This window comes from Diceros bicornis, chromosome 1 (genome assembly GCF_020826845.1).
Source record: "Diceros bicornis minor isolate mBicDic1 chromosome 1, mDicBic1.mat.cur, whole genome shotgun sequence".
Taxonomy (NCBI): domain Eukaryota; kingdom Metazoa; phylum Chordata; class Mammalia; order Perissodactyla; family Rhinocerotidae; genus Diceros; species Diceros bicornis.
This window is the reverse complement of record NC_080740.1, coordinates 60,039,840-60,058,173: the sequence shown is the minus strand read 5'-3', so window position 1 is coordinate 60,058,173 and position 18,334 is coordinate 60,039,840. Positions and strand designations below refer to the sequence as shown.

At 49.1% G+C, this 18,334-nt stretch overlaps 1 protein-coding gene across 1 annotated transcript; it reads right to left on the bottom strand.

Annotated features, from left to right (window-relative positions):
- Positions 1-4,719: 4,719 nt before the first annotated feature.
- On the bottom strand, positions 4,720-18,216 carry DELE1 (DAP3 binding cell death enhancer 1). The gene is made up of 13 exons (XM_058542867.1): positions 18,095-18,216; positions 17,315-17,429; positions 17,097-17,220; positions 14,940-15,087; positions 13,833-13,994; positions 13,486-13,574; positions 13,288-13,384; positions 10,474-10,616; positions 9,481-9,639; positions 9,295-9,387; positions 6,863-7,022; positions 6,092-6,331; positions 4,720-5,299 (listed from the first exon to the last, which is right to left on the bottom strand). Exons 1-12 carry the CDS (start codon positions 18,123-18,125, stop codon positions 6,093-6,095), a joined length of 1,560 nt encoding a protein of 519 aa, XP_058398850.1. The 5' UTR covers positions 18,126-18,216; the 3' UTR covers positions 4,720-5,299; position 6,092.
- Between the last annotated feature and the right edge of the window lie 118 nt (positions 18,217-18,334).

Below are 18,334 nucleotides of genomic sequence, written 5' to 3'. Positions count from 1 at the left end.
GTGCCAGGTGAAGTTCTCGCACCTACTAATAAAGGAAAAGCAGTGGCCGTTCTCCTGTTTGCACCTGTCAAGAGGGAGGAGGGAAGAGGAACAGAGTGCGAGTTCTTTGTCGTTCAGTCCCTGGCAACAAGGTCATGCTGGGCCTGGACAGGAGTGGGGCACGATGGTGTAGAGTGTCAGGTACACAGTGACAGACCTGTGCTCTTGACCCCACTCCTCCTGCTGCATGATCAAATAATCTGCCTCTCAGCTGGAAAATTAGGGCTCAGAAAAGTGTGACTATTTACAGAACGTTTACATGAGCCAGGCACCGGGCTTACAATAGGATTTAATTTAATTTCCCAACAACCCTGGGAGGGAGGTGTTATTATCCCCATTTCACAGACAGGGACATGAGGCTTGGAGAGGCTGAGCGTCTTGGCCCAAGATCAAGAGTAGAAGCAGAGCCTGGATCTGGACCCAGGTTTCTCCAACACCAAAACCCACGCCCTTGACCTTGATAGTAGACTGCCAGCCAAGGAAAGAAAAAGAAAAGCCCGCAGAGGTGAGCTTTTCCAGTAGTGGACTTGTCTGAGCTCCCATCAAGAAACACCGTTGAAGAGAACATTTCCAAAGCCGCTCAGACCTGCATGTCTCTGCACTCCCAAACGCAGAGAGAGAGGGACCGGGACCTGACCTGATGCAGGCCTGGGCCTCTGCAGGCTCCTGGCCTTTCCCAGAGAGCAGCCCTTCAGGTACAGAAGTCATCTTTCCAGACCCACCGTTCGTGGGTAAATCTTCCTCTGTCATGGCAGGTTCAGGTCTGTGAATTCAGGCCCTAGAGGACAGTGTGTGAACTGGGTCTATGAAATCGACACTGACAGCAGCAAACCTTCCAGGGGAAGAGGGAGTGAAGAAACAGCAAATATTTTCCCAAGGCTCAGCCTTATAATTTTCTTGGAAATTTCCAAGCAGTCATTCAGCTAGCTTCTCAATAGCACGGGGCTCTCCTGGACACTGATGGCAGAAATTCCTCTCTCTGTTCCTCCTTTTGTCCTCCTGTGGAGCTCAGTACTCATGTTTACTGTCCACATAAAAGGGCCAATATAGTCCCAAGAGATAAGGAAAACCATAGATAATGAAAACCATACGTACTTGGATGTGGCATGACATCATTATTCCATTATTCCATTTCACAGATGAGGAAAATGAGGCTCCCCCAAATTAAGTACTTCAAGAGCAGGGCCTCTGGGTCTCTGATCACCTCACTTCAGGCCAGACTGATCTCTTTACCAGATCTGTGATTTTCAAGCTGTTGGGGTCCCCAAGTCAATGAGAGAAATGAGGGGAGACCAAGCAGGCAGATCTCCAGCCTGACCAGCCAGGTCCCAGGCACACAGTGACACTCAGTGAATACTTGTTGAATGGACGAGTGAATGACAAATGAGTCAATAAGTGCTTCAGCGTTCCCTTTTGTCTGTATTGGAGCTACAGGTAAGACTGCATTAAGAAAAAAAACCAGTTCTGTTATGTGACGCAAAGTCTGAAAACCACAGCACTAGAGCAGACACTGCCGACCCCCCAATTCCTAGTGGATTTTCAATGCAGAGCTGATGTTGGGAGGGTGAAGAGAAGAAGAGGTGGGGGAGGAGGTGACCTAAGGAACCTGGAACCATGGCTGGAGACTGGATCAGGGGATACACTGGATCGCGGGATACACTAGATCGCTGCCTCATTCTAGTTCAAAAGTCCTACATCTGTAGTCCCCTGAAAACTAGGCAAAACTTCATGCACAGGCATTTTTCTAGGCAGAAGATACAAAGTTCTCATCAGGGAATATGTGACCTATGAAAGGTGATGTAGCACTGCTCTAAGTCACCAGCTAAACCTCCACAGACATGGACAATTTTAGTCATCAGGAGTCTGAACATTTTATAGCCAAGGAAATGGCAAAACAGAGAAGACTGACTCTCCCAAAACCACATGGCAGGTTTGTGGCTGGGCTCAGATCTGGATCTGGGATTTGTATGAAGTTCCTTCTGTTATATCAAGGGTTCTTAACCTGGGGTCCTTGGTTGGGCTTCAGGATCTATGAACCTGCTGAGATGCATGCAAAATTGGGAGGGTGCACATTTTTCTGTGGAAAGAAATCAGATTCTCAAAGGAGTCTATGGCCTAAATAAGATGAAGGACCACTGCAATCCTTCAGGTCGATCCTCAGTTCTGCCTCCCCCGCAGAATCTGGAGAACTCATGGGTAGGGCTGCTCCTGTTCTGAGCAACCAATCTTTGATCAGGGGTGAATATATGTGAGGGTTGGTGTTCTTGCCTGCACATGCAACCCATCCTAGCAGGCTGACACCAGCCTTTTCTCAATAACAGGCTGAGAGTGAGACAGTGTATATGGTAACAGAACTGAGTGTGCTGAACAGGAAGGTTACAGCAACTTCTCGACATCGGCCAAGATGTCAAAGCTGAGACTTTGGACATGCTTGGAACAGTTTCCCCGAAGATGGGCTCTGTCCCCTGGGAGACTGAGGGAGCAGGCAAGTCAGCAAGCACTCAGTTCAATGTCGTCTTAATTTGGAAAGCGCAGAGGGACATTTTTTATCAATAGTCAGCCGTTCTCTAGCACCAGGAGTGCAATGCAGTGCTCACTTGGAGCCTGGGGGCAGCTCAGTGATTGACAGGCAGCCTCCCTGTCTGTCACCCAACTTCAACTTGGCAGCTCACTAACCCTACCTCTCCTCTGGCTGAAACAAGAGTGAGATGGCAGCCTCTACGAACCAAATCCCAAAAAGGAGAAGACAGGAGGGGGGTGGGAGAACTTTTAGCACAGACTTAGCCTGGCACATAGTGTGTACCTAGAAAATAGGTCAGCCTTTTCCAGCTCCTACTAAGTATTGGGTACAATGTAATGGGTGGGAGAAGTAAGGAGGCATGATCAGAAACTCATTCAACAAACATTTTCTATTCATTGAGCAATTACCACATGTCAGAAGCAGCACTAGGACTAGCAGTGGGGGGAGGGGTATACAGATTCATTCAACAAATATTTAAAGCACCTACTATGTGCTGTTTGGGCTTGCTGCAACAAGTGTTGGGTGGAGAGGGGGCAATGCATAGAATCATGCATTCACTGAATAAATGTTTACCGGACATTTACTGAGTGCCCTGCACTGTATTAGCACTGAAGATAAAATGAACCAAACAGCCTTGTTCCCACTGTAGCATCAGGTCTCCCTGAAAACAGCATCTCCAGATAAGGAAACTGAGGCAGCAGAGCCTCGCACAAAGGTCTCATTGCTGAGGGCACCAGGCCCCAAACCTTGGGTCACCCTGTATCCTGACCCAGTCTGGCCCTGCTGACAGGGGCCACCTCCCTTCACATTTCCTTTCAGGGCACTGACGATGAGTTATTAATATGGGAATTTTAACAGCAAAAGTGCAGCGGTTCCCCGGTCTGCCGATGAAGCCCATCCCCTGGGGCTGATGGAGACTGAACAGCCAAGGATTTTTGGTCCTTTGACAACATCTCTCACGACACTTCCATCCTTCCCTTTCCACAAAGAGAGCTTAAAAATATCCAATCTTCATGTCTGGCATCCCAAATTGAATCAGTACTTAACATGTAATGACTGAGAGGGAGGGAGAGGTGCATCTGGCCATCAACACAGGAGTTTCCGGACTGTCAACTGCCCCTCAGCCCTGGCATGGTCAGGAGGAAGCAGTAATCACAGAACCCAAAATGACAACAGGAGGGGAAGAGGCTGGCAAGTGGGGCTCCACGGGAGGGCGGGAAGTGACATCTTACACAGAGGGTGCCCCAGGAAGGTTCATCGGCAGTCTGCCGAGAGCCAGGCTCTGTGCTCAGCTTAGGCTGGGAAACATTGGGTTAACTGGGTTCTTGACTGCAGGGACTTCTTGGAACTTTGAACATGCTGATGTGCATTGTGAATCTATAAAAAGGGGATGTCTAGTGCAGCATTTCCCAAACTTATTTGACCACAGAAACTTTTTTTTTTTTCTTTTTGCAGAAGGATTAGTGCACTGCACAGCTTAAAAACCTGAGCTTTAACCAATGTGCGTATTCAGCCCCTAGCTGCACGGGGCCTTGTGCTAAGTGCTGAGGGTACTGAAATACAAAGAAGACAAGGTCCCTGCTCCCAAGGAGCCATCTGTGGGAGGCAGCCACATGAGGGGACCAGTAGGGGGTAAGCCAGTGTGAAGGGCAGCCCTGGAAAGGGAGGAGGGGGCATGGGAGGCGCTAGAGCTAGAGGAAGCTTAGGGCTCCAGCGGTGAGAGGAAAGCGCTGGGAAAAGCATGACGAGACCACTAGAAGTAGGGGAGAGAAATGGGTGGGCAGCAGAGAAGGAAATGTGGACCCCCCCCCCCAATTCCTCCCATCTCTGAACTGGCCAAGCTGGCTGGTCTTTCCCATTTGAATAGTCACTAGGGAGTTTAGTCTTCAGTCCCTCCCACCCCCTACCCTCAACCACATCTATGCTATTGAACTTGGGCTAACATCCAGAAGCTAGGGAACAGCTATTCACAAATTCAGTAATTGGAGTCATTAGCGTTGACTCAGAAATCATTTTTTTCTAAGTCTCTCTCTTAGAGAAGCTTTTAAGACCCTTTAAATTGGTTAATGGAGAGTTTAGAGACGAGGATGGAGCCTCGGCTTTCAGCTCCCCCTGCCCGTCTCCCCGGCTCTCCCCAACACACTCAATGGCAACAGTGATGAGATAACCCAATATCAGCTTTATTAAACTGCCATCCATTTCTGGCACACTCTTCACCGAGGAGGATCACAAAATCTACACTCTCCTGCTCCTAGACTCCAGGTGCTCAATCTCCATTTACTCCCTCACATCAGCAGGACGATAACAATGCTTTCACACAAAATTACAGTGAGAACAGGTGAAAAAGCCCTGGGCCAGGAGTCAGGAGGCAGGTCCTCTCCGGGTCTGGTGACTCATAAAGCCATGTAACCATGGGCATCACTCTGCCTCCTCTGGCCTAAGTGAGCACCAAGGTCCTTTCCACAGTGAAATGCCCCACATCAGCCCTGTAGGGTGGGAGGGCAGACACCACTGCCCTTGGCCTACAACTGAGGAGACACGGCAAGTCAGGTCACTGCCTCAAGGTGACATGGCCAGGACCTAGGTCTTCATACACTTTCCTCTTCTTTACTGTTGTGGGGCAGGTGCTTAAGGTTCTGTGGGAAGGTGGGTGGATAACTGGCCTCTTCTTTGGGACTCAAGTTGCGGTATCTCTCTGAGAACCCACAGGCTCCATCGTTAGGGCTGAAGTGAGAAGGTCTGAAAAAGTCAAGCAGATACACCAGGCATTTAGGCAAGAAACTCCTTCCTTCCAAATCAAAGGTCAGATGGAGACAATCATGAATCCACTGGGGATGAACAAAAGCGAATGTTGGAGCTCGTCTTGGGGACGACCTGATCCAGTGTTTCCCAAGTTTAGCTGTTCATGGAACCACCCTCATAATTTTTGCCACCTCTCTGGATCTGTGCTCCCCTTTATGCAATGTCACAATGTTTTGCTTTAAATTGATTCATTATTTTTAATATCTGTGAAACTATAATGCGCTAGTCACATTTTTACATTATATATTAAATATACAGCCACTAAAATAAAAAATATTCATTTGAGTACCACTTAAAATCTTCTTGAGGACCACCAGAGGTACACACATCAGATGTTGGCAAAATGTGATGTAGTCTCAGCCTGAGGAAACTGAGGCACGGGGAGGGAAGGTAAGGGATTTGCACAAAGACAAAGGCTAATGTGAGGACTAGGGTCTCTGGACCATTCAGTAGAGTTTTTCATAGGTCACTGAATGAATCCTTTCTGTGCACAGACCAGAAATAACTGTGAGAGTCTCCACTGCTCATCTTGTAAGGCTCCTGACTAGGGGAAAAGGTCAAAGTCATTTATTAGCCATGCACTTGAACTTGCTTGAGAACCTGAGCTCTCACTGGAATTTCCACCCTGGAAAGGGATACTGACACTCTATTTTTGTTACCATCCAATGCCCTCCCTGCCTTCCCCTGCCCAGCGCAGTGAGAGGTACCAATGACTGTGTTTTATCTCACCTTAGCCAAAACCCAGTCTGACGAGACTCCTTTCCAAGGGGTAGGGGTGTGGTGGGATAGCCCTGCTGGGGGCTCCAGGGCTGGCTCCAAGATGCCCACTTCTACAGAGGAGGCCAAGGTTCCCTGTGCTTGAGGCGTGTGGGAGGCGTGAGGCTCCTGCCAGCAGAGTGTTCAGGCTGCAGAGGGAGGGGCTGGAGAAGGACTTCAACCCTGTAACTGCCAGGCTGCTGGGCCCTGGGGCTGCGAGGAGAGGTGAGAACAACTCTTACTCATACCGTATTCTTGGATTCCTACTTTGGAGCAAGGACTTCTTAAAGGACTTGGTGCCCCCTGGCATTGTTAACCCAAGCCAGCCTGAGTGACTCAGGGGTGAGCCGGGCTCTCAGAGACTGCACTGAGGCAGTCTTGGGATCTTGTCTCTCTTGACACATCATCAGAGCAGCTACCATTTACTCAATACTGACTGTGTGCCAGGCTGTGCTAAGCCCTTCAGAGTCATCTCACTTAATCCGGTTGTAAATCGAATGAGTAAGGGACTACTAGTACCCTCATTTTCAGAGGCGAAGAAACTGAGGCTCAAAGACATGGAGTCCAAGTTCAGTGACAGAACAGGGGTTAAAACTCAGGTATGTCTGACTAGAAAAGCTCTGCTTCTTACCCATCATTGGGGCAGGAAATGAAAAGGAGATCAAGGGCTACTGCCACCCCTTCTCTGTTACAGGGTACTGAGCTCAGGAGAGGGACCCTGCTGGCTTTGACTTGCGTCTTTACCTGCTGCCTCCATGGAAAAGAGGGTCCGCAGCCTCTCCTGGGCGGGCTCATTCCCCAGAGCCGCTGACTGCCGGTAACATCTCACAGCCTCTCCCAGATTCCTCTGCACACCAAGGCCCGTCTCATAGCAAATTCCCAAGTGGTACCTGCTTTGTGAGTCCTACAGGAGAAAATGGACAGACACACAGATACGCACACAGGCAGGAGTGAAGAACTGAAGCGCGGAGGCAGGAAGAAGGTGGAGCAGTCAGCAATGCTACAGCTTCATCTGCGCAGGGTCAAGGCCCAGGCCCAGCCCTCCCTGGACCAAGGGACGTCCACTGTGAAAAGCCAGAGGCCCAGAGCTCGCCCAACATAAAGGAAACAAGGATGCCCCCACCCAGGGAGATTCCAGCCAGAGCAGCATGGGAGGGTCTCTCGCTGAGGCTGGTGCCCAAAGTCCACAGAAGTGAAGGCCACCAGGAGTGTTCAGCCCAGCTACGGAAAACCTGGAGTCAGGCTCCTACGTTATCCTGAATGGGCCGGGAGCAAGGGTGGAGGCCGGGCCTCCCAAAGGCCCTATATGCCTTCCTGAATCTCTGCTGAGGGGGCTGCAAGGCAAACCTTACAGAGAAAGCGTTTCTCCTCCTCTGAAAGGCTAAAAGGCTAATCCCCTTGCCCATGGCTCTGGATCCTCTCTCTCCCCTCTCTGAGAACCATGCTCCTTGGAGAGACAGTATCAGGAAGGGGTTAGGAGCCCAACTGGTACAGCCAGACCGCCTGGGTTCTAGTCTCGGCTCCACTACTTACCAGCTGTGTCACCTCAGGCATGCTATCCTACATCTCTCTGCCTCAGTTTCCTCATCTATAATGTGGGCATAATAACAGCACCTACCTTACTATGTTGTCATGAGGATTAAATATTAATATATGAAAAGTGATTAGATTAGTGTTATTATTATTTTCATACCTTTAGTTGCCCACATCATTAATCTCTCCCTCTCTACCGGAATATTTTCATTATATTCAATCTCCCAACTTAAAAAAGCAAAACATTCTGTTGATTCCCAACCATAGTCTCATTTCTCTTCTACCTTCCACAGTCAAATTTCTGGAAAGAGGCCAAAGTCTATGTAATAAATAAGGTGGACTCATGGCTACCAGCTGGCTTAGAACACAGCACTGGACATTCATGAGACCAAACACCTACCTTGCAACACTGCACAGTACCAACCCAGGAAGACATCATGCCCAGTGGAGTGGCTGAGTGTGAGGACTGTGCCCTAACACCATGTTCCATAACATCCCTTTATGCACTTCTCCTCCAAGCATGTTGGCAATCAAAGCAGGCCAGGGTGCCCCAAGGCTTGTCTAGCACACAGACGTGAGGCCCACTCAGCCCAAGGAAGGCTCTGGGGCTCTTTCACGGAAAGGCAGGCACAGAGGCAGGTACTGATTGCTCAAGACACTTTGAGCAACATCAAGTGAAAAAAGAAAAGTATTCTGATGCCCCAAGAGTTCAGTGAAGCTATCAGTGTATTGGTTGGAAAAGAAAGGGAAGCAGCAGCTCTCATGCAGGGAAATTCTAGTCCATGCACCTTGCTCGCTTTAATGCAGTGCTTCTGGTCATTCAAGATGCAACTGAAAAAATATACTAAAAAAAATGCAACTCAAAAGAATACATTTGAGGAACACAGCAAACCTCAGATGCCTTCTTGGTGATTCTTAGTGATACAAAGCTCTGAGATTTCCTGCATTAAAATTACCTGTTTAACTGAACTCAACTGACAATTTTTTCCATCATATTAGTTATAAACATCCCAAGGAACTAATGCTCTGTGGAACAAACTCTGGGTCATGCTGCCTGGATGCCCCCACTTCATGGACAACCAGGCACCCCCACCCCCCAGAGTGCTCCGTGTCTTCAGCTCACATGTCTTCTGACCTCCCTGGATTATATCACCTGTGATGATGCAGCTTTCGTGTGTACCGCTTACAACGTGCTTTCACACCTGTTATTTAGTCAGATTTTGATCCTTACAACAACCTTGTGAAGTAGTAGACAGGTAAGGCAGGCATTATTATCCTGACTTTAGAGATGAGGAAAACAAGAAGTGACTGGCCCAGTAGTGTGCTGGTAAATGTTTAACAACTGGCTCTCCAGGGGAAAAAGCCCTGCTTTGTAGCATTTGGCAACCTCTGTGGTGCAAAGACTCCTATCATAGCTGATTTTAAGCTACTAACAGCTCTTGCAGGCTGGTGAGAGCCAGCTCCAGCATACCAGTGGACCTGCTCAAAAGTCACACAGTAAGTCAGCGAGAGTTAAGGCCTAAAGCCGGCCCAATGCTCCTACCAACCGTCTCCAAAGCACAGGAAAACTCTGCACCAGTTCCAAAATCCCTTCCTTTATCAGACTCAATCCCCAACATGCCTGGATACTGGAGACCTCATACCCCATTGTTGGCTGCAAGCCAAAGGTATTTCACAGCTCTCTGCTCATCCAGGTATGGCTCCTTGGTGAAAAGGACCCCGAGGAAAGCTTGGGCCTGTGGTCAAGGAGGAAAGAAAAAGATACCTTGGTCACTGCCAGGCCCCACATGCCCCAGCCACCTAGGAGAGACCCCAACAATGGCACTCACCTCTCTCAAGCCTGAATCTGCAGCATGTTTCAGCATGGACACCGCCCTCTGCCCCTCAGGGTCCCACGAGGAGGCTGGGCCTTGCAGCAGGCACCTGGCATAGCGGTACTGAGCCAGGCTGTGGCCCTGGCTGGCAGCCAACTGGTAATAAAGGGCTGCCTGGGGCAAAGGGAGAAACACCCAGTCAACTGGTAACTCTGTAAGCTGGCTTTTTCTTTGAGTGAAATTTTAAAAAATTATTTTAATTAAATAATACACAATCATTATAGATTAGTCAGAAAATACAGATGAGCCAAGATTTTAAAATACAGAAAAACCAAAAATAGAAACACAAAAATCCCAAGAAATCCTGTCTGCTGAAGATCATTCTGTTAACATTTTTGTGTACACCCTTGCAAATTTCTTCCCACATATATAAGTATTTATATATATACACATATACATTATATATACATTCACACACATATATATAAATGTGTATGTGTGTGTGTATAGGGAGAAAGAGAGAGAGAACTACACTTGCTGTTTTGTAACCTATTTTTTCACAAAACAATACACCGTGAACGTCTTTCCCTGCCAATAAATATAGATCTAGCACATGCTTTTTAAGGCCCACATAGATGTTATTAACCAATTCTCTATCGAAGGAACTTCAAGTTGCTTTCCTTTTTTTGCCATCATATACAATTCTAAGAAATACATTCTTACATATAACGTCTTTGTGTACTTATCCTACTTTTTTCGAAATAACTAATCCATTCATCCAGGTAACATTCTAGGCCCTGAGGATATAGCTGCAAAGAAGAAAGACAATGTCTCTGCCTCCCTGAGTTTTAAGTGTAAATTCCTAGAAGTTAGGACCTTCTTTCTTATTTTTCCCTCACAGCTGGGAGAGAAGCCGGACTTTCCCTAAGCCCTGCTCCCTGCTCATTTCTGGACGTCACTCCGGGCAACACAGGGGACAGGGCTGGGGCAGGGGAGGAGGTGCAGTACCTTGTCGAGGTCCCTGGGGGTGCCTCTGCCGTGCTCGTGACACAAGCCCACGTTGTACTGTGCCTTGCTGTAGCCATGGTCTGCTGCTTTCTGGAAGTAAGAAAAGGCCGCCGTGTAGTCCCCAGTCCTCATGTTCTCTGTCCCTGTAAGACAGCAGAGGGCGTAAACATAGCTTCCTCTGTGAACTTCCCCACCTCCTCGGCCAGATACCCACAGGCTCCTTCCTTGCTTTTCTGAGCTAGACACTTGGCACATATTTCCATCCTCTACATGTTCTGCTGGTTTGCAGTAGACATCAGGGGGTTCTGTCCTCCTATACACCATCCTCCTCTTGGCAATAGCACCCTGACTTCCCTTTGGGAACAGTCCTCCCCCTTGCTGTCAATCAAGGTGCCTCTCTTTTTCCCAACCAACGAGACCCTCTCTCAGGAATCTGAATGTTGATCTGGTTGCTACAGCTTTTCAGGTTTATTCTGACGGCAGCACTCTGAAGACACTCTCAGTTACTGCCCCCTGGATCCCTGGAGCTTTTCTGATTCCTCTCCTTTCTGAGGCTTGGTAGGTCAACAGATCCCAATAGACATCTTTTGTGCTTAAGTTAGCCAGGGTGGGCTTAGGCTGCTTGTAACCAACGAAACCTAACTGACATAGCTGATACTGTTAATCTTGCTTTATAAGGAAACTGTGAGAGATGATATAATAGAGCCGAGACCTGAACTCAGGTGTGTTCATCTCCAAAGCCCATGTTCTTTTTATCATTCAAACAAAAAGGAAAACAGGAAGGAGCTGGGCACAGCCAATTCTCAACTCTAAGCCCTTGTCAAGCTGTCTCTCCACCCTGGGATATCTTTTTCTGCCTCCCACATCAGGCCTCCCCATCCTGTTTCTGCTCTGGAAACTTCAGACCACACTCAGCCTTTAAACACTCTTTTGGCACTTTCTGAATACACAAGCCTTTTTCTATGAACTAAACTGTTTCAAGAGTACAAGCCCTGTCTCCTCAATTAGACTGTAAAATCCTGGAGGCAGAAGCAGAAAAAGAATGTAGAAGAAATAACTTTACATGGGGTGAGCTCTATACAAATGCAAAATATGATTATGGCTCACGCTCCCTTTGTATGCTGTCACAGTGCTTAGCACTTGCTGAATAAATGAATATATGAATGAAGGAATGGGCAAGAAAATTCTCAGAAGAGACTGTCTGCCCATCAAAATCACAAAAAGCTAATGAGGTGGAAGCCAGGTTCCATTCAGCCAGCAGTGAATTACAGTCGCCTCCCTGCTGCCTGAAAACTCGCTGTCCAGGGTTCACAGAGCCCTCTGTCCTTGAAAAGACTCAAGAGGGCAAAGGACGCCATCCTGTCCCCATTCCCTACACTGGCTCCCTGATCCACCTACTCTTCTCGGTCCTCTGCCTCTAACGGAGACCAAGCCACCATCGTGTTTTGCTTGGCCATCAGTAACAACTCCAACCAGTCTCCTGTTTCCCCTCTGGCATTTCTACAATCCATATCTGTCTACACAACAGCCAGAGAGGTCTTTGAAAAAGTAAATCAGATCATGTGACTGCCCCCCTTCCCGCTCCAGCATAGAACCCTCCAACAGCTTCCTGTCTCACTTAGAAAATCCACCCTCCGCCGTGGCTCAGAAGGCCTCACCTGATCTGGCCCTGCCTGCTTCTCTGACTCCACCTCTTTCTACTCTCCCCTTGATCTCTATACTCCAGCCACATTCACCTTTCTTTTGTTTCTTTAACAAGCAAAACTCAATCCTGCCTCAGGACCTTTGCGTTTGCTGTTCCCTCTGCTTGGAAAGCTCTTTCTCCAGGTGGAAACGAGACTGGTTTGTTTTGCCATCCTTTCTGCATCCTTAGCACAAGGATCTTCCCACCACTGAGGGCTTTCAAGTCAAAAGCTGCTCCTTGCCCAAGTCACTAACACATTCCTCTGTTTAATTTCCTCTATAATATTTATCATCATCTGAAATTCTTTTCTATTTGTTTGCTGATTTATTGTTTTTCTCTCCCTCAACTCACATGTCAGCTCCATGAGACTAAGGACTTTGTATTGTGAATCACTGTATCCCCAACACCTGAAATAGGGCCAGGCAAAAGGTGAGTGCTTAATAAATTTGTAATGAATGAATCCCAGCCTCTCACCCACCTGCCCACTAAACTCCAACAGATGAGGCTGCAGGTCTGGGTCTCCACATTCGAAAGCCTGAAAGTTACGCCAAGTCACTGGCGGGGCATCTGGAGCCTCCAGATGTGGGTAAGAGGTTCCTATTGGTGCACTTGAGGGCCTGCTCCAAACCTCAGGAGCCTGTTCTTGCCTAAGTGTGGCAGAAAACGCAAGGTGTCCTCCAAGATCTATTTTCTCCTTCTTACACAGGAACAGAATTTTCAGGTAAGCACCCGGTCATTCAGCTAAAGACTACATTTCCCAGTCTCCTCTGTGACTGGGTGTGGCCATAAGCCTACATTCCGGACAATGATATGTGTAACTTCTAGGTTGGAGTGGTCCTGTAGCTTCCCCACCTTCCCCCTTCCAGCTGGCTAGAATTTGAACATGAGGGCAGGAGCTGGAATAGCCAAAATGGACCCTGAGATGGAAGCCAGTTTTAAGAATGGCAGAACATTTGAATGAGAATGGGTCCCTGACACCACTGTGCCACCACACCAGATTTGGTCTACCTACCTGGGAGAAAATAAACTCTCTCTTGTTTAAACCACTCCCTACCCTGACTCTATTTGACCAACCCCATACCCTTTCCATTTTCCCATCTGCTGCCTGGAGGCAAGGTCTACCCAGTTACCCAGGAAGTTGAAAGCGATGGAAACGCTGAGCTGGAAGAGCTGCTGAATGGAAGTCATAGCTTCCTCGAGGGGAAGAGTTTTTGATTTATCTTGTTCCTAGGAAGGAATATAAAGACTCATCATGGGACAGTTCACTGTGATTGCCAGCTGCCCAGGGGAAGGTTATGGGGATCCAAGTGGCCAAATCTGGATAATACCTGCTTTTCACCAGTGGGCTGAGGCGGGGCTGGTTTTGCCTTGGACTTGAAGCTACTGCTGGCATGCAGGAAGCCAATATCACTGGGATCTGCAAGGAGAATGGCCAGCACCCAGCCAGGGCAAAGAAGAAAGGTGTTATTTCTCCTTTTCTCCCACTCTCCCAGTCTACCCAGCCCCTCCATTCAGCACCACTGCTAGAAACCAAAATAATTCCAAATTGCCCCAGAAAGCATGCGGCCTCACAGGAAAGATTCCCTTATCTGGCATATGCAGCAACAAATGTCCATCTGCCCAACTCCCTACCCCTCCCCTGGCCTTCTGCTGATTCTGCGAGGTGGGGACATACCTTCCTCGGAGGGATCCTGAGGACCAGCTGTTCTCAAGGAGCTGTGTGAGGGGAGACTCTCAGGCTGAGTGGAGGGTTCTTCCTGGCCCAGGCTGGGTTCCCTGAGGCCAGTGTGCCTGGGAGCTGGACCATCAGGGCTGGGGAGAATGTGCCTCCGTAGCGCTGGAAAGAGCCAGTAAGAGCAGTCACGTCAGAATGGGATCAGTTCAGCCTGCTCAGGCTTGACTGAGTCCTCCCTGAGGTTTGGGGGACCAAAGGAAGAATTTGGGAACTTCTGTGACACCTCCTTCCCATGCCTCCTCCTCCATTTCCTTTGCTGGCCTCTCTCCCTCTGCATGGGTCCAGAGGGGCCCACATTTATGCTAATCTCCCACTCTAAGCAAAAATCACTCCTCTGCTTGAATTCTTTCAGTGGCAGCGAGGCATCTACCTCATTCACTGCTGTAGCCCCAACACCTAGCACTGTGTTTGATGGTAATATTGATAGTGATTACAATCATAATAATAATGACAAGAGCTTAAACTAATACTTACTGAGTACTTCCTATATGCCAGGCACTGCTCTAAGCCCTTGACATGTATTAACTCATTTAGTCCTCCCAAGAAACCTATGGGGTGGGTATTATTATTACCCCATTTTATAGATGAAGAAACTGAGGCACAGGGAAGTTAAAAGTGACTCCTCCAAGGACACAAGACTAGTATGCAGCAGCTCTGGGACTGGAACCCTGACAAGCTGACTCCAGAGCCTTAACCATGGCACATAATAGCTATTCCATAAAGATTTACTTATTAATGAAGGACTGACCAGAGAATGACCTAACTGGCTAAGGGGTAGGCAGGAAACCACACCCAGGATCTAAAGTGGCCTGGACCGCTGTGGGGCTCCCTCCATGGAAGGTGAGGGGAAGACATGGAAGACACTGAGGGGCAGGTGTGGCCCACACCCTGGGTGGATAGAACTTCCTCGCAGTCCCCTTCCTCTGACTTCAGATAGGAAAGGCAAGGAGCTGCTGATGGCTCTTTTCCTGAGGTGTGTCCAGAGATGCTTCCTGGCCTGGAGAAACTCCCAGCCCAGCCCTCCTGTCCCCAGGACTGAGAACTCACAGGAGCGCGGGTGCCACAAGGGAGATGAGAGGAAGTGGTCCAGGGGCCTGCGCCAAGAGCAGCGCTCCACTCGCAGAGGTCCTGCTGGCAGGTTTGTCTGGAAGTGGATCTGTCTCGCCAGCTGCAGGGCCAGCACGGCCAGAGTGCCCTGGGAAGACAGCACATCAGGAACATGGCTTTCCACCTGTCAACTCCTTCAGTCTCAGCCTTCAGCTCAAACACCACTTCCTCGAGAAGGCATTCCTGCCTCCTGGCTGGGGCAGCTCCCCCACTACATACTCTCACAGCACCCAAGCTTCCTCTCTGGAGCCCTGATCACATTGGTACTTAAAAAATCATCTCTACATTATTCATCTAAGGTTTGTCTCTCCTGTTAGTCTCTAAGCACCATGAGGGCAGGAACTACATCTGTTTTGCCAATGTATCCCCGGCGCCTAGTAGGGTGCTAAGATATAGCACTAATAAATACACGCTGAATAAATGCAGGAGCAAGTGACTGAATAAACAAGGTCTAAGCAGGCAAAAAGATAACGTGGGAAGTTGGGGCTTGGCCACAAACACAGTGACAGGCCAGAGTTCCCCATCAGGCTCACTCTCTTTCTCTGGCCTGGCACAACTCCTCCCTTCCCCCTCACCAAGCCACCCCACCACACATGCATGCACAGGTAGAAGCTTGTTGAAGATGTCTCTTCTCTGACAGGTCTGCAGAGGACCTACGCTAGCTCCCAGCCCAGTGACTGTTCAGTTTTCCCAGTCCCTTCCTGTGTTGTGCAAATACTTATTTGTTGCAACAGGCACTGTGTACAATGGCAAACAAGATAGACGCCGTCTCTGCCTTCACGGAGTTTATATGTTCTGTGAGGGAGACAGACGAAATCCAAGTACACAGAAATAAATACAATAACTATAAATTATGCTAACTGCCCAAAAAGAAACAAATCAGGGGTTTACATAGAGCATAAAAGGGAGGCCTGACAAGATAGGGAGTCACACATCACTCTGTAGGGAAGATGTGTGAGCTGAGGCCAGAAGGAAGAGAAGGTGCTGGTAGTGTCAATAAAAGGGACACGTAACCACGGCACTGGGGACACCTCGTGCTCAGGCCCTTTCACATGGGCAGTAGTGACAAAGCTAAGGGATGGCATAGGGACCCCTGGGATCCACGCCCAGTTTCTAAAAGGACTCACTGTGGGATTTCCCTAGGGCTCAGAACTTTGACAAAATGAGAAAACGCTCCCCTCTCCGTGGTATGTTACACCCCCAGTCCATGGCTCCCCAGAGAGAAGTGCCCCTGTCATGGAGACATTCCAGGCTCAGCTCTGCTGATGATACCAGTTTACAGACAAGACAACTGGGGCTCAGAGAGGTTAAGTCACTTGCTCAAAGTACAAAGCATGAAAGTGATAGGGATGAGATGTGACAGACATGAGAGTGTTGTGTGTGCCAACTTCATTCAGAATACCTTACAAGCAGAACCTGGAAGGCAAAGATTCTGCCCTATTAGACCTAGTGTTCACTATTGAGCATTTGACTTTATAGATCAGATTCAACAAATATTTATTGAGCAACTACTATGGGCCAGGATCTGTACTGTGCGCTTTTACAAGCCATATTAGGTGTAGCGACCAAGCTGCAGAGCATGGTACCTGAGAGCAGGAGCTTCAGAGGAAAATCTGGTTCCTCTAGTTAATACCTGTGTGACCTAGGTGTGTTACCTAAAGTTTCAGAGCCTGAGTTTCCTCATCTATAAAATGGAGATTATATTTCCCTTGCAGGAGTTTTGTAAAGATTAAACAAGATAGTACATATATAATACTTCACATTAATCAATAAAATGTTAGCTATTTAGTATTATGTACTGTAAGCTCCATGAAGGCAAGATTCGTATCTACGTTGTTCTCCACTATGTCCCTAGTGCCTAGCAGAAATGGCTGGCTCAGAGAAAGTGTTAGATAAATGTTTACTGAATGAAAGGAGGAATAAATACATGGGAGAAGGGGAGTGGCATTATCTCCCTAAATATGCTCCAATGCCATGGGTTACTCAAATTTTGAGTGTGGGCACAGTAATGCCCTAGTCTTGTTTCTAGGCTATACTTCCATGCAGGATCACTCTCATCCACACTGAAGGTCAAAGACAGAACTGGGGAAGCCTTACCCATGATATGGCATCCCACAAGGCGTTCGGGGAGACACGGGCAGACATCCACTGGAAGGCATCCTTCCATCCATGGGACTTTGGGCCCCTGCTTGTGCCTGGGCCTGGGCCATGGGGGCCTGACCTAGATGATGCAATAGAGGCTATCAAGTTCTGGCCTAAGTAGGGGGAGAGGGAGGCCACGGGAGGAGATGGGTGATGGAATGGCAGTATCTCACCTGTCAAAGCTGGGCACGGGGACCAGCAGGGTGGAAGAGGTAGCCTGAGGCCCATCTGGGCTGGTGGACTTGGGGGTCACCCCCCGGAGGCCGGGTCCCAGCAGACGGGGAAGAGCTGTGCAGAACAACAAGGATTAGTTACCTGACATGAACAGGATTGAGGCAACGGCAGCCCCACCAATCTTCCCTCTGACCCTTGACAGAGCCCCACCCCAGGAACCCAGGAATCACTGACATCTGCCTCTGCAGCTACACGTGGGAATCTTTTGCCTCGTACAGATTCTAGGGTGCCACCTCAGAACTAGTAAACCAGGATCATTCAAGGTGGAGCATCTATATTTTGAAAAAGCTTCTCAGGTGACTCTGACGCCCTCCTCGGGCTGACAACCACTGTTCTAAAATGACACAAACTCTCGCTCAAAGTCTGGAGCGCTTTGTCTCTAAATTCCGTCTCTTTTCATTGGCTCTGCCGACTCCACTGGCTTCTCCGTATTCATCTTTCATTGCCTCCCCCCACCATGTCCTGCTTTTGGCTCCTCCTCCTTTCAACAGCCCCACCCATCTCCTTGGCTCTAAGCTCCACCGTCTTCCCACTAGCTCCACGCACCTTCAAACGCCAAAGATCCCCTGGCTACTGGGATGTAGCCCCGCCCCCTAAGGCCCCGCCTCTCCTGAGCTCCAGCCCCGCCCACTATAGCTTTGGCTCGGTCCTCCCGCCCGCTGCGTCCTCCAGTTCGGAGTCTCGGCTGTCTCCAGACGCGCGGCTTCGAAGCCCCTTACCTCGGCCCAGGAGTCCTGGGAGGCGCCACATGTCGTCGCCAACACCATAGAGAGCTCGCAGCCGAAAGAGCGAGGCCAAACCACGACACGGCGGCTAGATTGGCCGCTGTGGCGCCCTCCGAGTGGCCGAGTCCCCAAGGAAGCTCTCAGCCAGCCAATTAGAAAGGAGCCCAGCCGGAAGGACGGCGCCCAGCGAAAGGAAGCGGGGGTGCAGGCGTGTTTAGGACTGCCGGGGAGGTG

Coding starts and splice junctions, on each gene's coding strand:
- DELE1 (XM_058542867.1), bottom strand. CDS start 18,125: ATGTGGCGCCTCCCAGGACTCCTGGGCCGAG. Junction 15,088..17,096: donor TGTGGGATGCCATATCATGG/GTAAGGCTTCCC, acceptor CTGTCTTCCCAG/GGCACTCTGGCCGTGCTGGC. Junction 9,388..9,480: donor CAGATTCAGGCTTGAGAGAG/GTGAGTGCCATT, acceptor CCTTGACCACAG/GCCCAAGCTTTCCTCGGGGT.